The sequence below is a fragment of the Platalea leucorodia genome (genome assembly GCF_965183815.1).
Source record: "Platalea leucorodia genome assembly, chromosome: 4".
NCBI lineage: Eukaryota > Metazoa > Chordata > Aves > Pelecaniformes > Threskiornithidae > Platalea > Platalea leucorodia.
The window spans coordinates 127,864,843-127,884,142 of record NC_138826.1 but is presented as its reverse complement, the minus strand read 5'-3'; the positions used below and the strand labels follow the sequence as shown (position 1 = coordinate 127,884,142).

At 49.9% G+C, this 19,300-nt stretch overlaps 1 protein-coding gene across 1 annotated transcript in view; it reads left to right on the top strand.

Moving 5' to 3' along the window:
• SHANK3 (SH3 and multiple ankyrin repeat domains 3) overlaps positions 1-19,300 on the top strand; it is a gene marked incomplete at its 5' end in the record, with an annotated part of 356,878 nt that overhangs the window by 47,326 nt on the left and 290,252 nt on the right. The window contains 2 exon segments of the mRNA XM_082310842.1: positions 1,985-2,056; positions 14,990-15,098. Coding sequence (XP_082166968.1) covers positions 1,985-2,056; positions 14,990-15,098 — 181 coding nt within the window.

Here is a 19,300-nt window from a genome sequence, read left to right as displayed (position 1 = left end):
GTTCCTGTTTGTCCTCCCTGGGCCAGTCCGGTCTGCGGGTGAGCTGTTGGAGCAAAACCCTTGGGATGTGACTGGCTTAGGGTCAGCTGCCCACTTCAGTTGCTTCTTCAGAAGTTTTGCTGCCCAGTTTCGAGCAGCTGACTACATGTTGTACAACTTAACTCTTCTCAGATGAGGTTTTTGCCTCGCGCCTGGGTGGCAGCGTGCATTGCTCTTGGATCAAAGCCGACGTAGCCTGGCTTCCCTCTCTCCGACCTGCCTCGCTGACGCACTGCCCTGGCCCCTGCCTGTGCCGCGTGGGGCAGCTGGGAGCCCTGCAGGACCTTCCCCAAGGTTGAGCGCTGGGAGAGCAGCAGTGGCCCACGTCCACCTGAGCCGGCCCGTTTGGGCAGGAAGCCGAAAGCGAGCGGTCCACAGAGCAGCGCTGCCCGGCTCGTCCAGGGCGCTGCCCAGGGCTCGGAGGCGGAGGCTGGGAGCAGAGCTCCTTTGCAGACGCTCTAACGTGGTGCTGGGCGTGAAGAGGAGCCACTGAAGGATGCTTGCATGACTGCGTAGGGATGCACAGAGGATCCCTGACGCTGGCAGCATCTGCAAAGGACCAACGTCTGTACATCAGTGGGCAAGACAATTTTTACCTTGGAATAATTAAAAAAGAAAAAAGTTGTGTGAGAAAACATCTGCCCAGTAGTACAAGTTTGTGATAGACTGAAAATGTGCTAATATTTTGCCAGTATTGAAAAGTAAGTGGGATGAGCTTAGTAACTGCAGTCCAAAGATAACTTGGTGTCAGTTCCAGCTGAAATAATGAAATGTTGATGGAGGATTAAGTTCATAGCAATTCAAAATCTCAGAATACAATTCATGCATTGAAAAAAGATCTGGTCAAACAAATCCAATTTCATTCTTTAAGGAAATTGTAATTCTGTTTGATAAAGATAGCTATACAAAGGTAGCAGCCGCTTGGGGTACTTGATTTTGTTCTACATGCTATTCAAGTTCAGGATTAGCACGAGAAAGCACCAATAGGACAAGTGCCACTGGCTAGCTAATCAATGATGAAAAGCAGTTGTCACTGCAATCATCACTGCATAGATGTATTTCTAGTGGGGTGTCTTAGGGACCAGCGTCAAGCTTGATGTGATTACCCCAGGGATCTGGGTGCAAATGTAAAATCACTGCTGATAAAGTCTGATCACACAAAGTTTGGCAGAGAACATAACAAGGTCAGCTGCGCTGTCTTGGTCATTTGGTAAGTCGGGGTCCCATCAAAGTATGCTCTCAGTCAGCCAAAGGACAAACACGCAGGGACAAGGACTGCTTGCAAAGGAAGGACTGTCATTGCGGAAAACAAAGTTTCTGAAGAAAATTTTTGAGCCTTTTGGTCAAGAAACTGAACAGCAATTCCCAGTGTGATGCTGTGGCACAGCGTGACCCTGTAATCCTTCAGTGTGTACCCTGACAAGTAGTGAGCTGCTTTTAGGAGTGGTTGGGGTGGAAGTGGTTGGTATTGGAGCACTGTGTGGGCGACGGTCACTGTACTTGAAAGGACATTGGAAAGAGGCGTGGCACAGAAAAGAACGGCAGAAATGATCTGAGAACAGAAGAGGAGATCTCTCATTGAGAGATTTAGAGCTCAGACTGCTTACAGGGAAGTCGGCTCTAGACCACCTATGTAAGAACCGTCCTACCATTCTCTTGTTAGAGAGATCCCTAATTAATTGGGAAGAAGCAGAACAAAGCCCACACCGTCTGGAAGCTGAAGCCAGACAGATTCATATGAAAAACTGGTCAGAATTTCTTCAGTGAGGAAAGCAATTAACTATTAGAGCAAATTATGAAGGAGAACAGTGTATTCTGTATCTGTTGTTTTCAGATCGAGACTGAATGTCTTCACGCAAGATGACGTTTATTGGAGCTGCTTGAGAGCAGTTTGATACTGAGTGGGTTTTGTTCATCTCATGTCTGACATTCTTCCCTCTTGCAGTTCCGGTACAAAAGGCGTGTGTACACCCAGACTTTGCTGGATGACAAGCAGTTTGCCAAGCTCCATACAAAGGTAAGGCTGGAGACTAGCTGGCAAGCTCAAAGCCCTGGTAGCATGTTCAGCACTGATGGTGGCCTACCACAGAGAGGATACCAGGTTTTGGGGTGTTTCAGTCTTCCCTGCTTGCCAGACTGCAAAGCACTCAGGAGAAATGGATGGTGCTTGCTGAAGCCTGGGGTGGTTTAGGTGGGGGTACAAGCTGAAGGAGCCCATCGAGCCATGGTAGGGTGCCCACACAGGGATAGACTTGTGCTGCTTACGTGTGCTAGCAGGCAGGTGCATGGTTGGACTAGGCTCTGCGGGAGAACGTGGGGTCAGCTTTCCATGGGGTGGTGAGGCAGCGGAACACATGATGGGCTGGCTGAAGAGAAGCTTTATTCTCTGGCATGGAGGAGTCACTAAATGCCTGGAGAGCACAATGGTGCACATTGAGGAGCATGCCTTCCCTTCCCCCAGCAAGAGGCTGCAGCACACCTCCGCACTGCACGCAGGCTCGTTGCTTTGCCTCTGGCTTTAACCCATGCATTTGGGTCAGGATTTCGCTCTTAGGATCCACATGTGAAGTGGAAAGTGCTCTTGGTCTACTGCAGCCCTCACGTGTTGTGGACAGTGATCAAGGCACGTGTCAAGATTAATGATGCAGGCACTGAACGGACTGTCTGGGTGTTTGGAGGACAGGGAGTGTGGCAGGAATGGTGTTTTTGCATGCATGGGTGTTTCCTGGGAGGAGCAATGCCCCACCAAAACCACCAGGCTCTGCGGCCAGGGATGCCCCAGTTGGCACAGATGGAGGGTCAGGGATGCTAATGGTGACCAGGCCTTGGACATGTGTTGGCTGGATGCCCTGTCACATTGCTCTTCCCCTGGACAGCTGCGGTGGTCCCATGATGTCACTTCTTGCCTAAGAAATTAGCAATAATTGTGGAGAGGTCTGGAACCATCAGAAGACTTCTGCTGCCACTAGTAATTGTGCCTTGAGATGGCATGTGGCCCCATGGGGACTTTGATGGTTCCTGGGAGGCTAGGGCTAGTGGCACGTGGGAACTGCGAGACAGGAGGAAGAAGGTGGACTCTGACAGCATGGTGGCCATTGCACAGCGTGGTGGCTCTAATGTACTGGGCAGCATTCGAACTGCTGGGTGGCATGAGGACACATGCGGCCCCCATCAAACTCACTTTCTGGGAGAGTCCGTGGGAAGGGCTGGGGCAAGTAGCGGTGGCGTGGAGAGGCTCCTGGGGATGGCCCATGTGTGGAGGGCACTGTGCTGGGGAAGGCCGTGCAAAGAGGCTTTGGGTGTCCTTGTTTAGGAAGGACGTGGGACTGGCCAGGACCCCAGGGCTTCCTGCTAGCTCCCTTGTTGCTGGGTATCACGAGCTCCCTCGGAAACCCCCTGTGCAGAGCGACCGCTTCCCGCCAAGGGCTGGGCAGCCTCTTGGCTGTTTTCCTTTTGCCCTCTGATGAGACGCGTGCCATTGTCTGCCTTGATGCTTCTCAGCTGCTCGGCCTCTCTTGCCCGACAGCCGGTGGCTCCAAGACATGCGCAGGAGGTGTCCAGGGCCAGGCAACTGCGGAGGCGCACCCGGGCGCTGTGCCTCCTCCTCGGCCTCCTGGCAGCCCGCGTTGCTGCTGGCGCAGGGCGCCCGTGCCTGGCTCCTGCCATGGGTCTGCAGGGTGGTGCTTTGCTTCTGGTCACATCTGCTCTGTAAGAGACAGGCAGGCAAGGGCTGTAAACTTTCAGTTAACAGGTACAACAGCAAGAGCTGAGCTAGGTGGAGCCACAGACATAAAGCAGAAGGGAAGAAAACTTTCTCCAAAAGGGCTTGACCTACCCCAAAGGTGAAAATCTTCTTCATGGGAAGAAGCTGGCCCTCTGTCTTCAGTTTGCAGAGCTGCAGGAACAAAACCCAAAATGCTGTTAGGGTTCAGGTTTGACTCACGAAGATTAAAGTCATGAGGCTTCTGTCTGGTGGCACAAGAATATCCAGGCAGCAAATCTGGAAAGCTCTCAGCATCTTCCTGACGCCAGGAAGCGTGAATCATGGTCCTCCTGAGCCTTGCCAGTAAAAGACAGTGCCTGCTGGAGGAAGGGCTGGAGGCGCCTGCCACAGGGAGACGTGAGCGGCCGCATCTGAGGACTTCCCCTGCAAGTGTGTAGTAGCCATAAATGCACTTTATTAAATATTCACTTAATCTCTGTGCTTTAAAAACAAATTTTCTTCATGTTGTTTCTTTATTTTTAAACCATCCCTTGCTGATAAAATATGGCATCTGAGCGAGATCCTGCATTTCCGCTCCCTTTTGCCTTCAGCAAGAGGATGCTGATAAGCGTTTCCTCTGGCTGGTGTTTTCCCAGAGCCCATGGGCACCGTGGGCTGCGGTGCTTGTGGGGGCAGAAGTGCAGCCCTCACCCTGCCCCGGCGCTGCTCCTGCAGGGTAGGTGTGGGCAGCTGCTGGGGGTAGCGCCAGGAGGGGTGTGAGTGGGAGGCGTGCTCGTGCCGGCCAGTTGTTGGAGCGATGCAGGCGCTGAGAGCTGACGGCGGCGTGACTTACCCGCCCGGCACAGATTGATGCTGTTTTGCTGAGAGAGGGTGAAAGCGGAGCATGTGTGTGCAGCTTCCCGGCAGCTGGCTTGAGGGTGAGAGGGGGATGGAGAGCAGAGGGACATGGGCTCCTCTCTGGGACGGTGGCTGGCTGAGCAGAGAGAAAACCGGCAAGCTGCTGGGGACCGCAGGCCCCGGGCGAAGAGCACGGTACTGCCTGCTTCTGCCCTGTCTGCTGTGCTGCCTCTGCTGTGGCTGTGCCAGGCGCTGCTGGGTGAGGGGCTGTGAGGGGACAGTCCTCCTGCCGTGCCACCGACCCCATGGGGGGATGCTGCAGGGGCTGGTGGCAGGGCAGGACCAGATGGGGCGTTCGTTTCCCGCGTCGAATGTGCAGTGAGGAGGTGTCTCTGGGCCGACTTGGGGAACGGCTGGCTCCTCCACCACTGCAGGCTTGTACAGGCTTATGCGTTGGGTCGGCTGCTGCGGGGGATTCTGCGTCTGTCTGTGCATTTAGGGGTTGGTGTTTTCTTCTGAGAAAGCAGATACACGGAGGTGATGCCTCTGTGGTGTGGTTCAGACTGTACGCGTCGCTCGAGGCGTGAGGCTCCCCTGTTATTTGTAACGATGCTTAATCGCTCGGGCAGTGAAATACCATTTTTTCTGAGATGCAGTAATTTAAAGGGCTGTGAAGGATTAGCTTTAGGTCTAACAGGATGGTGGGACTGCTCCTGAGGCTGTGGTATGTGTGAAATCTTTAGGCCTGTGGCTAATGGTCTCATCTGGATGAGAGCAAAGTATGAAAATGTTCAGAGTTTAGAGTCTGACTTTTAGTGGCAGGATACACTACTTCAATCTTTTAATGACCTTGAAACATGGTTCTTAACTGCCATTAAAAAAGAAAAAACAAGAAAAATAAAGATAAACCTCCTTTTTCTGAGTGCCAGTGGACTTGTTCTAAGAAGTGAGGAAACTGATTTCTTGTATTGCTAGCAATGACAGAGTGACTTGGGAAAATCAGTCAATCAATCAGCCTCAGTCTCTTGCCCCTCTTGGGATCTGCAGGCAGTGACATTTCTTATAGATATTTTTCCCACTGAATTGCAGTAGACCAGGTAGAAGTGGGAGTGCAAAAAAATGCATGTTAGAAAAGGGCAATCCCATTGTGCCTATGAATGAAAATCTGTGCAGAAAAATCTTGGCATTTACCAAAATGTCCACAAGGGACATTTTGCTACCAAGAGATCTGGAATATTACCACCTTGAAGGGGAAAGAAGCAACACACTTAAAACACACTTAAAGTAATTATTAGGGGCACGTATGCCATTATTGTTGTAGATGACCGACGTTAGGGTAGAGCCAGGCCTGGCCAGAGGCGGCAATCCTCTCGTGCTGCAAACTGTGCAGTTACAGAAGAAGAGCAGCCTTGGTACAGGGCTGGGGCGGGCGCAGGCAGGGGCTGCAGGCAGACTGAAGGTGACGAAGCAACGAGAAGGTGTCGGCTTGGCGGACAACACCCGCAGCAGGTCCGCAGCATGACTGTCACCACCTTTTCTGTTGGGGTTAGTGCGTGAGAGGGGTGGTTGTAGCAGGGAGGGGACAGTGGCACTGCTCTGCGGAGCAGCGGGACGCAGGGCACGTCTTCACCCGAGGCGCACCTGGGCGAGGGGAGCGAATGCCATGGCCATGGCGATGCCGGGAGGAGACAGCAGAAAGGAGCCTGTGAAGGACCTCGGGAAGAGACGGGCTACTGGAGCTGGATGCAGGAGCGATCGCGTGTGCTGGTGAGATGGGCGCCGGCAGAGGCAGCGTGTGAGGGGGGGCTGCACCTGCCTTCGGGATGGAGGGCTTGCACTTGCCTGGGCCGGAGGAGGATTTTGCGTTAACGTTGGCTGAGGGTGATCAAGGCTGGGGCAAGGATTCGAGACTTGAGGATGGAGAACAGGGTGGTGTCTTGCTGTTTGCTGTTTTGCGCTGCCATCAGTGCCATCTGCGTCCCGTGGCCCCCCTCTACAGCAAGAAACATATTGGACATCACCAACTGGCGTATTAAAGCTGGGCACAAACGAGGCCCATCCTGCCTCTCTGCTGCAGGAGACCTCTTGCTTGTCTCTGACTTCTCCTTCTCTACCCAGACAAACTAATGAACGAAGGGCAGGACAGCAGGATCTAACGGCTGAGAGCATGCAAAGGCTGCCCTGGGTGACCACAGCCCATCTGCCCCACCTCTTCTGGTAGCAGCTGACCTGGATTTCAGTGTGTCTTTGGAGAAAAACAGAAGGGTAAAAGTGAAAAAAATGGTGGGTTGGGATAAAGGCAGTTTAACAGGTAAAGCAAAAGCTGTGCGTGCACACAAAGCAAAATGAGGAATTTCATTCCCTGCTTCCCATCGCAGGGAGGTGCTCAGCCATCCCCAGGCAGCAGGGCTCCATCACACGTGACGGTGACTTGGGAAGACAAACGCCATCACTCCACACGTCCCCCTTCCTCCTCCTTCCCCCGGCTTTTATTGCAGGGCACGACGTCCTGTGGTCTGGGATGTCCCTTGGGTTGGTGGGGTCAGCTGTCCCAGCTGCGTCCTCTCCCAAGCCCTTGTGCCCCCCCAGCCTGCTCGCTGGTGGGGCAGGGTGAGGAGCAGAAAAGCCCTTGGTGCCGTGCAAGCGCTGTGCAGCAGTAACTAACACATCGCTGCGTTATCATCACTGTTTTCAGCACAAATCCGAAACGTAGCCCCGTACCAGCTACTATGAAGAAATTTAGCTCTCTCCCGGCCAAAGCCGGTATATCCCGGCAGCGTCCTGTGCGGAGGAGGTGTCCCCACCGGGCAGGCGCTGCCGGCAGGACGGCAGGGGCTGCCCCCCGTCCTCTGCAAGGGCTCGGCCCCCTCTGCGCGTGGGCCTCTGCAGGGCCTCCGTCCTGCTCGCGTCGGGCGTGCTCCAGCCCGAGAGCCAGCCTCTGAGAGAGCGGTTAAACATTGTTGTGGTGTCATGAAATCGATTGTTTGACGTTTCTGTGGGAATCAATGAGGTGTCTATTTGCTGCTGCCTAACGGCCTGTGTGAGAGCTTGTCACGCAGCCAGCGCGAGGGAGGAGGTCGGGCTTCTCCAGCCTCTCCCAGGGTCTGTGACCCCATGGCAGCCGCCATGCTCTGGAAATTGGATGGTTTGTCTTAATTCCAGCTGCTGTTTGGAGCAAACTGGACCCCGAGAAAAGATTAGCCTTTCCTTGGTACTGAAATTGCTGGGAACATCAGCAAGTGATTGGTGTGAAGGGGATGTGTTGTCTTTCTGCTCTTGCAGAGCACCCGAGCCGGGTGCCTGTGGTTGGCTTCCCCCAGCACCCAGCCCGCGGTGAATAGCGAGTGACAGAATAATTTCTCTGCAAGAAGAATATCTCATTTATTTTCTTTCATTTCGATTCAAGAGAGGGAAGCTTGTTCCCTCGCACCAGTTTCCTCTCAATGAGCTTTTCTTTTCTGGAGGGTGTTGATTTTTCTTGCGGTTTGGTGCTAACGAAGGATAATGGACTGCGGCACGGCGGCTGCCAGCTGGGTGGCTGGAGCTGCGCCCCATCCCCAGGCACTCTCCCAGCGCGAACCTCCTCCTTGCCCTTGTAAACAAACAAAGTGCCTCAAACTTGCTCAGGAGTCATCTGCTGAGGCGGGCGTTTTGGGTAACGATACAAGAACCGAGCTGAAGCACCGGAGCCGCGGTTCGGGCAGTAGCGCAAGGGTAAGGGCAGACCCAGGCTTTGGTTCCTCTCTGTGCTTACGAGGATCCTCCTCGGGGAGCAGTGCAGCTTCACCCACAAGAAAGAAGATCCTAAAGACAGGGATTGCTTCCCAAAGGGTTTCCAGGTAGCAGGCGAGAGATACAGGACGTGTGAGCTCAGCTCTGTCGTAGTTTCCCTAAAGACCCCTAAAGAGGGGTCCCACCTGCCTGCAGCCCCTGGGCCCCGGCCCCTGCCCGGGCTCTGCCGCCTGCCGCTGCTTGTGCGAAGGCACCTGGGAAATAAGAGACTTCAAGCACCCCTTAAAAAAGCAAGGTGGAGCCTTACTCTGAGCTTTAATTTTATTTGCATGAGTTTTTGTTGGGTCTTGGGGTTTTTTTCCTCCCCAGAGAAAGCTTGCTTCGCTCTGGTTAGCGTAGCCGTTCAAACATATCAATTTGCAAATCACCATAATCTTCACACTAAATATGGTCCTTTTGCTCACAGGAAGATCCACTATGAGTGTTTGTTTAAGCAGTTAGATAGCTCTATATAAATACATTTAGGTTTTAATTTTGGCATATAGGAAATGGGGTGCCATGCCTTTACTGGCTTCTGATTATTTTTTTATTCTTTTGATTTGTATCAAACTGCATTTGGATGAAAGTTGAAATTCAGTTAAAATTAAAGCAAAATAACATTTTAAATTGTGTCTTTATCACTTAAATAAATGTTGCTTGAATGTACTGGACACAGAATACGAAAAGTAAATTTATCAGTACATAGCTTTTGTATTTAAAGCTGACTGATCTTTTAAACAAAGGAAGATTTGGTTTGTATGAGTGGTTCTCATCACAAATTCTCAAAGGTATTTAAGTGCCAGAAAAAAAGCAAGTATCTAGTGAGATTTCAAAACTGCCTGAGCAGTTTAGGCATCTGCTTAGCTCCCCTTGATTTCAGTGAGAGTCTGACATTTGCTCTCCATGTCTAGTCACCTTAATACATTTGAAAACCTGGCCCCAAATCTCTCAAGTTCTTAGAATAATGAGATCTCATTCCTTTCCCACCAGGGTTTTATTCATAGATTGGGGGAGGAAAACAAGCTTCCTTACTTTCTCAGTTCTCAAATCTCCTTTCAGCTTTGAGTGAATCAGTCCAAATAATAAGGAAAATATTCTGTGTTTCTAGCTAAATTGAAATGGAAAACAATCAGATAGGAAAGCTTTTCTCTGCAGCATAAGCTGAAAAACCGACATGGAAGAATGTAAATATCAGCGTTCACTTCATTGCGAGAAGTGGATATAATGTGCCCAGCAAGGGACATGGCTGTGGCATATTTGTAGTGTTTTCTGAGTTGATTTCAAAAGCCAAGTATGTTTTGCTTCTGATTCTGAATGAAAAAGCACACTTGAATTCATGACTATTGGCAGAAGGACCGTGTAACCAATACATTTTTATAAATGCTTGTAAATACTGACATCCGCATCAGCTGTCACGCTGCAAACTCAGGTTAAGCAGGTGCATTTTTAAGATGGGAGATACCTTTAGTGTAACTGAAATTTTACTTAGGTGAAAGCATTAAAGCCAGGATCAAATTGTTGTCAGTTTGGCACTGCTCTGCGTGCTGCAGCGCCTGGGGCTGCTGCGATGACCACGGTCGCACCCGGGTGGGGAGTAGCTCCCCGAGAGCCCCTGTGTCCCCTCTGCGAGGAGGGGGCTGGCGGGGACGGCTGTGCCACGGGCAGGGATTGCCACGCGGCTTTGGCTGCACCGTGCAGCGCTGGTCTGATTTTGGTTAAGCTCTGTGGTCGGAGCTGTGCCATGCCTTGGTGGTGGTGGTTCAAACGTTGGGTGCCTCAGGTCTGGCTGCACCAGCTTGCTGGGAATGGGCCGCTTTGACCAAACCAGCTGAAATGGCACCTGGGGGCTGCGGGCAGATGTCCGCGGGCAGTCGAGGGGGGACTGTGCACCCCGCCTGTTGGCAGATGCCTTGGCAGAGCTGGGGTTGCTCCGCCGAGGCTCCCCAGACCTGCCACAGCTTCTCTCCAGGGACCCTGACGGACACCCAGGAGGTGCTGGGGGGGAGCAGGGAGCTTGATGGGGGATTTCAGTTCTCCGGTTATTGGGCTGCAAAGGCAAGATGCACGAGAGGCCTCCAAGGAAGGGAGTCCGTGGATCTTGATGCAATGGTTTCAAGTGTATAGTGACCAGGATGTCTCAATTAGCAATTTCCTCTTTTACCTAACCCAATTTCTCTTATTTCCCAAATCTGGCTATTGGTGTAGCGCCGTAGAGCTATCTGGGCAGCAGCAGGCTGCCTCCCCAGAATTAGGCAATAGAAACGGTGGACTCTCATGTCTCTGTGGTCATAGAAATATTGAACTTGAATAAAACAACATATTTTTCTCTAACTTTATTCTGGAAAACAGCTTAATTGAGCTAATTATGTACCTCTCTGTTGGTATAGAATAAGAAACTGAAAAGTGTCTGGTAGTGGGCGGCATTGGTACACGCCGCTGCTCCTGGTGCCCGCAGGCGAGTTGCTGCGGTCGCTCCGGTTGCTGCCGTGTTACCCAAACGTGTGGTTCCAAACCCACTGTCTTTCGGCAGTGAAACGCATACGGTAACCCTGTTCCTGGCTGCTTGGCCATGTCTCCCGCCACAGCTCACTGCCTCTGCTGTACAAACACAGCTCTGACTAAGGCCGGCCTGGAAGCCTGATCAGAGACACCATCTAGGTTGCGATCTTCTTTTTATTTTTCCCTTTTCTGGGTCTCTTTCCTTCTTATGCCTTAATTCAGGTTTGTTTTTAAGTGGAGCAAGGCTGTCACCTAAATCCTGGACATGGGACTCTTGTCATGCTGTAACGCCGCTGGTGAATGGTCTTTTTGATAATCTATATTCTCGGTTTTCTTAGGCATTTTCCTTGTTCCCTGAGGTCTAGGACCAAACTGGAGGAACAGAACTGGGCCAGGGAGGATCAGAAATCACTGTGCTGGTGTCCTATCCTCTCCCCATAGTGTTCAGTTTGTGAATTGCAGCAACCTCTTAACGTGGGCACCGAGCTGCACATCTGGAGCATGCTGCAGAGCAGATAGGCAGCTACAAGCTGATGGGAAGAGAATATTTTTCTATGTAAAAATTAAAACAGGTTAAGTCTCTGGACTTTAGAAAGTATTTTTGAGGCATTGCTGTGGATTTTGTCCAAGACCTTGGGTAGATGAACCTTCTTTGTTCTTCATCTGGAAATGCAGGGTAGTAATTGATTTCCCCCAAAGGGACATTCCATGCGTAGACCCATTAATGCCTGCGCGGTGCCCAGGACTGTGACGACAAACAAGCACCTACAGCGGGAGAATGCAGATCCCAGAATCAAGTACGCCTCTCTCCGCATCCTCCTTTTGCTCATGCAGTTTCTGTTCAATTTCCTTTCTAAATATAAAAAGTACCATTAAAAGTTGACACAGTGCATCAAATTCCTACTGTCAAAAACCGTTTTCAATTCCTGAACACCTAGCAAACTAGAAGTATAAAGGAGCACACTGTTGCTGGGTGCTGGTGGTCTGGGTAGGATGCATTTCTGGAGTTGTAAATGAGAGTTGCTGGCAGAACCTCAGGAGCAGAACTTCAGGTTAGTGCCTGGGATGTGTCTGGTAGCAGCACAAAAGTGAAACTGCTGTGAGCTGCTATTGCATTCGCAGAGGTACGGTGTTTGCCTTGGCGGGGAGCGCACACAAGTGCCTCTCTGTCCCTGGGGGCCCCGGGACTGCTGCTGGTGCAGGGGCCTGCGTGGGCAGAGGCTGCCAGCGTCAAGGGGATGGGCCGTGGGGGGGGGTCCCTTCCTCGGCTCGTGCCTCCACATGTCCCGTGACCACTGGCACGGTTCTTGGTGGGACTGGCAGTGCCTTCTTGGCCACAGGGCTTTAGTAGGGCCACACATGGAGCATCATCTGTTGGGTTAGGTTAGCATCATCTGCTGAATGGCTGCTGGGGGGAGAAGAGGTGTACGGACAAATGGGAGTGGAAGGAAGAGGGTTAAATCTGCACCATCGGGTGATGGTTGGGAAGAGGCATTTTGGGATGGCATCCTGGAGGCGGTTGCTGGAGTTGTCAAGTCCCGTCTGTGCTATTGCTGGCAGGCAGCTGTGATTTCTTTCAGTGTTTCTGTACTTCTGCAGAAGCTGAAGGGATACTGAAGCAGGAGGTGGATTTTGCTTTCAGTTACTTGTGAGGCGAGGGGGGATCTGGGGGAGAAGTAACACCAAGCAGCGAGGGTCAGGGGAATGTCTTGCCACCCAAAGAGGCAGTGCTTGTGCCCTGCTGCAGTTGATGCCAGTTGCCCTTTTGCCGCACTCGTGATGAGAGTGTTGGTGCTGTGGGAATTGCTTATACTGCATGTAGACATTTCCAGCACTTCCCGGTGTGGGTGACCCAACCCTTTTTTACCCTCTGAGTGGTTTCTCCTTGCTCGTGTGCACCGTCCCGCAGTTGCGTTGGATCTGTCCTGGAGGCCCTGCCTGGGCTGGTGCGGTCTTGAGGAACGTGAGGGAGCACCCGGGGATGGGCAAGGTGGCCGAGACGGGGACCAGGGCCGTGCTCCACCCCAAGGGATCAGCTGCAGCATCTGCTGTCCCCAGTGAATCTCTGCTCTTCTTGGCTCTTGCCTTACTGCACTGTTGTCCCTGGGGCACTAAGGGGACCGAACCTTGTAACTGAATTGCATGTTTGTGGCTTTGTGCATTATATCTTGTGCGTTCCTGTGGCACTGGCATCTCTGCACGCATCTGCGTACTGCTGCAGACAGCCAGAGTGAGCAGGTCAAGTACCGGCACGGGTGCAGTGGAGCTGCGTTACCGTAGGGTTTTGCCTGAGCTAATTAGCTCTGCTGAGCTGGAGTGATGTTGCAGGGGGTAGTGCACTAAAATGACTATATAATTTTAAATACGTGACCTGGCTTGTTTATGGCATGGCTCCATGGTGCTGATTTTAAAAAAATTGTGCTATATGTTTTGGGCTTGGTTCTGCAGACTAACCACATAGAGACTGAATTTGGTTTAAATCAGGTTCACAGCCCAGCATTAATTTGTCTCATCCTTGAAAAGGTTCATCTTGGTGATATTTTTCTGTCTGACTTCTTACCACGGTCTCCTCAGCATGTCAGAGAAATAGCACAAATGAACTTGTGGGTCCCAAGTTTTGGGATTTGCAGGCTCCTTGGTAGAATTGGTTCTAAAAGTATAAAGTTTTCCCACTAGAAAATTAAATTTTGACAAAATCAAAATATTATGCAAAATAATGTGTGATGAAATTTTGTTTAGGAAGCCTTTGAAAAGAATTGGACATGTTTCTGCATCCTGTTTGGTATTTTCAGAATTTTTTTTATCTATTTTCCAACTGGACATCTTCAAAAAGAAATTTGAAGTGAAGCACTTTGGAATGCATTTTGCTTCATAAAAGATATAATTTTTCTATATCAAATTAGGGGAAAACGTTGAAGCTTGAGTTTTTTCACTGGGTGAAAAAATCTGCTTTGCTCAGCCGCGTTCAGCCAGCTGTGCCATGGTTCACAGGAGCAAGAGCAGTTCCCCGACCATTGGCTGCAGCCTGACCGGTTGGTTAGAGCTTTGCCCAAAGACTTCCCTCAGCGAATTGCACAGCATTTCTGCTGGGTCAGACACTTTCTAGAGTGCCTTTCCTAAAGCTGGCTACTGCAAGGTTTGATTAAAATAAACTCAAAAAACCCCAGCCAACCTGCAATCAAAGGTCTGAAAATCTGGAGTGGAAACATGTGTGAGATGGGTGTTTTCACACTGTAGTCCGTCCAAGTGTTGCCTGCCTGCCTGGCAGAGTTGCAATTTCTAGAGTCTAGAAATTTAATAAAATAATGTATTAATCAAGTATAGCTATCCAAAAGAGAAAAAAAGGGAAAAAAACAACAACCCACAAACAACCAGGCAGACTTAAAGGACAGTCTTTTGGACACTCAGTCCCCTGAGGAGAACAAGATTTAGTCTCTGGCCAAAGACAGAAAGTTACACCCGGAATAAAGCACAGTTTCTCAGCAGACTGGCAGCCGTACCTGTTGTGCCATACTGTAATGGTCAGTGTTTGAGTAGCTTGGTCTTTCCTCCAAAGTGTTTTAAGTTCAGCAGGCAGATGGGTGATACGCCCCTAAAATGAGTTTGTGACGCAACACGATGTACACGGCATTGCAGCGAGACGTGGATGAAACCCCAGGCAGTACGGTTCACCGTTGGTGGGATGCTGCTCGGCTGGCACAGCACCTCCCATAGCCAGCGCCATGCTGCATCGTTGGCCAATACATGAAGTTACGTGTCTGTTGATGTGCCTGTGTCACAAGCACGTGCAACGTGTGCCTGCCCTCATGGTGCGTGCGAACAGAAAGTGCCTTAGCCGGGGACTTGCGGTGGGGGCAGAGGGTGGTGGCTGGCAGCCCCTGACGGTTTCCATGGGGTGACCCAGCAATCCCAGTCTTGAGGAGAGGGACGGAAAGACCATGTTCCGTGTAGATTTGTGGCATACCCTCGTGTGCCCTGGCTTCTGGTGGGCACAGCCCCGTTATTCTTGATGGTTGCCTTGGGTCTCCTGAATGGGGATATTCCTCTGCTGGCTTCTTTCTTCATATTGGGGTGTTAACACTGTGTATTGTGTGTTTTCCTGGGGTGTCATGGCTGCAGGCAAATCTGAAGAAGTTCATGGAGTACGTGCAGATGCTAAATGCGGAGAAGGTCTGCAGACTGCTGGAGAAGGGACTGGACCCCAACTTTCATGACCCGGATACTGGAGGTGAGACTGGCTTCTCCAGAGAGGGGGGGATGACAGAGCAGAGTTGGGGAACACAGTGGGAATTTGGGGGAGTGGTTGTTTTCGAGGGGGTGTAGCAAATGATATATTGTCTGAAATGTAAGGTTTGGAACAGAGGGATGTAAGTTGAATTTCTCAGTAGTGTGTCTTCTTATGATGCTTGGGCCTTGGGAGCATGAAGTTACAGAAGGCTCTTGGGAGAAGACGCTGTGTGTGTGGGAAAGACACAGAGTCTGGGACTACAGCATAAAATGAAAGAGCTGGGGGGCCGTGCATCTTTCAGTGGTGTTCTGGGGAGGATGAGGTTGCCTCTGGGACTGGCTAGTTGGGTGAATGCAAATTGCTGCCTGAGGATCTCTTCATGAAGCAATCAGAAGATTTAAGACATATTTTGGGGGTCAAGAAAATAAAATCTTGGCCTCTGGTTTCCTTGATTTTTTTTTTTTTTTTTTTGTCTTTTCTTTTTTTTTCCTATCTATGTGAGCAAAATTCACCCCAGAGAAGTCTGGTCACTGGAGCGTTGGCTGTTGGCTTGTCTGCAGGCTCCTGGCTGTAAGAAGTGAGAATCAGACTCCAGCACGTTTACCTTATTGATGAGGCAGTGAGGGAGGGCCTCTCCCCGTATCCCCTGCTGTGAAGTCTCGTAGTCTTGTTCTGAGAGAGGAGTTACTGCTTTTGTTGTTCCTGTTTTAAAGTAATGCAGCTTATTAGTGTTTATTATAGACTTGGACTTCTGTGTGTGCATCATGGGCACATTTCCAACCCATGAGCAGACTCCAATCTGATGATTAATTTTCTGTGTTTCTGGTTCAGTTGGATGGCTTTTCAGGTTGTTTCTGAAACACTGGCTACCTCCGTACTCGGAAATTTAGTGTGTCCAGACCGTTTTTCAGCACCGAGATCAGGTGGCAGAGTGTGGTGTCGTTCACACTATTAACCTCTCTTATCCTCTCAGATAACACAGCTGCATCCAAACTGCCCTTTGGGAATGGCCTCTGCCAGCTCCTGAACTGGGAAGGTGAAAGCTGGTGCAGCCAAACTCTGGCAAGAACGGTTTGAACAGCGCCCAGGAGTGTTTACACTGTGTAATTTGCTGGTGTAACCACTCTGTCTGGACCTGCCACAGTGTCCTGATGAACAACTGCTCACATGAGAAATAGCTGATAGCATGCGAGCGCGATCACAGTCTGCTCTGGAGCATGTCCAAACAGCTCAGCTCCACGTGGTTTTCTTTTTTGCCGAAGACCTTACAAGCATTTTGAGGGATCTTTCCTTATAAAGAAAGTCCTCCGCTCTTCTGAAGCTGATTCAGCTTTCCGGAGTATATTCTATTGCAGAGTGCAGTGTGCTGCTTGAAAAGATGCTGTGAGAGTTTTGGATCTGATATGGTTTGAACTCAGATGTTATTTCACAGAAGGGTAGAGGCTTATAGGAGCAGGCTCTCGAGTACTGAAAAGACTGTTAAATATAGAGGGGGAAGAAGGAAAAACACCCGACCCAAATAGTCATTTGGATCTGGTTCAGAACTGAGGGCAAAGCCAGAGTAAATGCTATGGGATGCGAAAATAGACGGTTAGAGCAGAGGGAGTCTTGGACACCTCACTTCTGGAGTCTAATTCTTGCGCAAGAACACTTCATTACTGCTTGCTTTACAATCTGTTTTGTGAACATGAGAGAGTGACATAAAACTGCTGTTCAGTACTCATGGGTTCCTGGAATGTAGGACCAGATGGAGCTATTGTACATCTGACCTGACCTCCTGTATCTCGCAGGATGCTCCTCACCCTCCCTGTGTGTGTGCGCGTCTTCGCTAAGCAAAGCTTAAACATGTTTTCCAGAAAGTCATCAATCTTGATTCAGGGAACAGAAGATCTGTGCCTTTCCTTCGTTATTTGGTTAATCACCCTCACGGTTTAAAATTCGTCTCTCATTTAAATTTGTATGCTTCAGCTTCCAGCTGTCGTTATACTTTATCTTCTAGATTAAAGAGCACTTTAGTACCTGGTATGCCTTCACATGAAGGTATTTATACATGGTAATCAAGTCAACATTCAATCTTCCTTTCCTTAATTAAAGAGAGGCCAAACTCCTCCAGTCTTTCATTTGAAGGTATTTTCTCCAGTTTTCCTGTCATTTTTGTGGCTTATATGTCACTACTCCATTTTGAAGAGATTTTTAACAGCGTAGGTACCAGACCGCCTGCTGCCTGCCTGTGCCACTCGTCACGGGCAGGCACAGCTCTTCCTGCAGGTCCCGGCTCTCCAGCCTCCCAGGGCCGCGCTTGGGAGGAGAGGGGTGACGGTGCGTCTCTGGGATGGGACCCCACCTGATGTCCTGCGAGACGGAGGGGCCGGGGGGTCTCCATTCCTGTTCCTCCTCCTGCGCTGTGTCCTGGCCCCACCTTAACCTGGGGTTACGTGGCCCACGTTGGCTGAACGGAGTGGAAGCACTCAGCAGTTCCTTGCTTGGGAGCTTGCTTTGTTTTGGGGAGGTTGTTTTCCTTCCTGTTGACTTCCCACACAGCCCAGGCTGGGTGATGGAAAGAGCACGGCGGCAGCGTGCTGCTCCTCGCCCGGGCTGCCGACTGCAGCAGCACGGCTGGGGAGCTCCGGCTTGGCCCCCCGGACAGGAGCATTTTGCAGAGCCGTGACCGCAGGGTGCAGCTGCTGCAGCCGCCCAGGGCAGCACGTCTCCTCCCTGAAGTGTAGCATCTCAATCAGAGATTTGCATTTGCTTCAGGATAATTGATGAGGATCCAGAATAGAGTCAAGTCCAACACCCTGAAGACCCTCTTGGGCACCCATGTGGTCAGCCACCTTCCCCACTGACCGCTCTGGCTGCTGCTCTTCAGCTGGATTTCTGTTCATTTGGAACATGCCTGCCTGACATTTTATACCACTCATTTTTAATGTCATGTAGGACTCAGCCAAGCGTGAGTCTTACATCAATACAACTATCTGCATCAATCAAACTTGTAATTTACCAAGGAAAGGAATTACGTTTGAGTAGGAAGACCTATTTACTGTAAAGCTTGATTGGGTGATATTAACAATACAGGTATTCTTTAATGCTGTGTCAATTAAATTCCAAATCAATTTTCCCAGCATTTTCCCAGGATCAGTGTTATTTCTCTGACTTGCAGTTTCATGGATCGTTTTACTTGCCCCTTTTTGAACATTGGCCTGACACTACTTTTTCTTCTGGTCTTTTTGAATGTCCCAATATTTCAAAATGTATTAAAATGTAACTTCTTTTGGACCAGGAAGATCTTCAGGGAGAAGATAAGGAGGATGATATACAACATTCACTAGATGTAAACAATTTATTCAATATCAGGTAGCTCATGCCAAAAATCCTTATTTGGTAACGGAAAGGAAAAGAATGTATTTCCACAGCAGCAAAATAAAAAAAAAATGATTGGTCATTTTGCTATCTGTGTTTATTAGCAATTATATGCTATCTGCCTAGTGATGGACTGGCTTGCACCGGGGCTGGGAAGTCATTTCCATATTATCAAATTTAAACATCAGCAGCAAAGCCACTCTCTGATAGTCCTTTGCCAGGCCAAACGTGGATTTCTTTACTCCTGTCATTTGTTCTTGTTATTATTCTTCATTTTTTAATTTTCAGTTCATATTGACCACTATCTATTTCATCGTGTCCTGTTGTCAGAGGTGCCTGTTTGTAACTGCCGCCGTCACTTTGCTGCTGACCTGGGAGGGGCACCTGGCAGCGGTTCTCCTCTCTGATTTACGGAGTGGTAGTTCTGAGCCGCACAGATTGTTCTTCAAGACTTCCCAGTCGCCTTTTACTTTTTCTTTTTAATTTTAAACCTCCCACATTTCCTGTGATTGATACCTAATCTAATTTCTCTTGGTTGATTCCCTTAGGAAGCATCAAATATTCACCTGGCTAGTTGGGACTTTCTTCTTTCCATGTCATCCCTAGTTGATTAGACAGCCGTCAAGTATTTAGCAGATTTTTCTTCATTACATTGAGATCCAAAGTAGCATTCCCTTATGCTGGAGTGAAACAGTATCTACAGAAAGTGATCAGTTTTCTCCTTTTTAGAAAATGAAACGATATTTTATTGCTTGTTGGTTGGGACACCCAGCATTTTCCTTCAAGTTGAAGTTGCCCTGATAGTGCAAATGTTAATTTATACAACTTAGGGATAAACATTT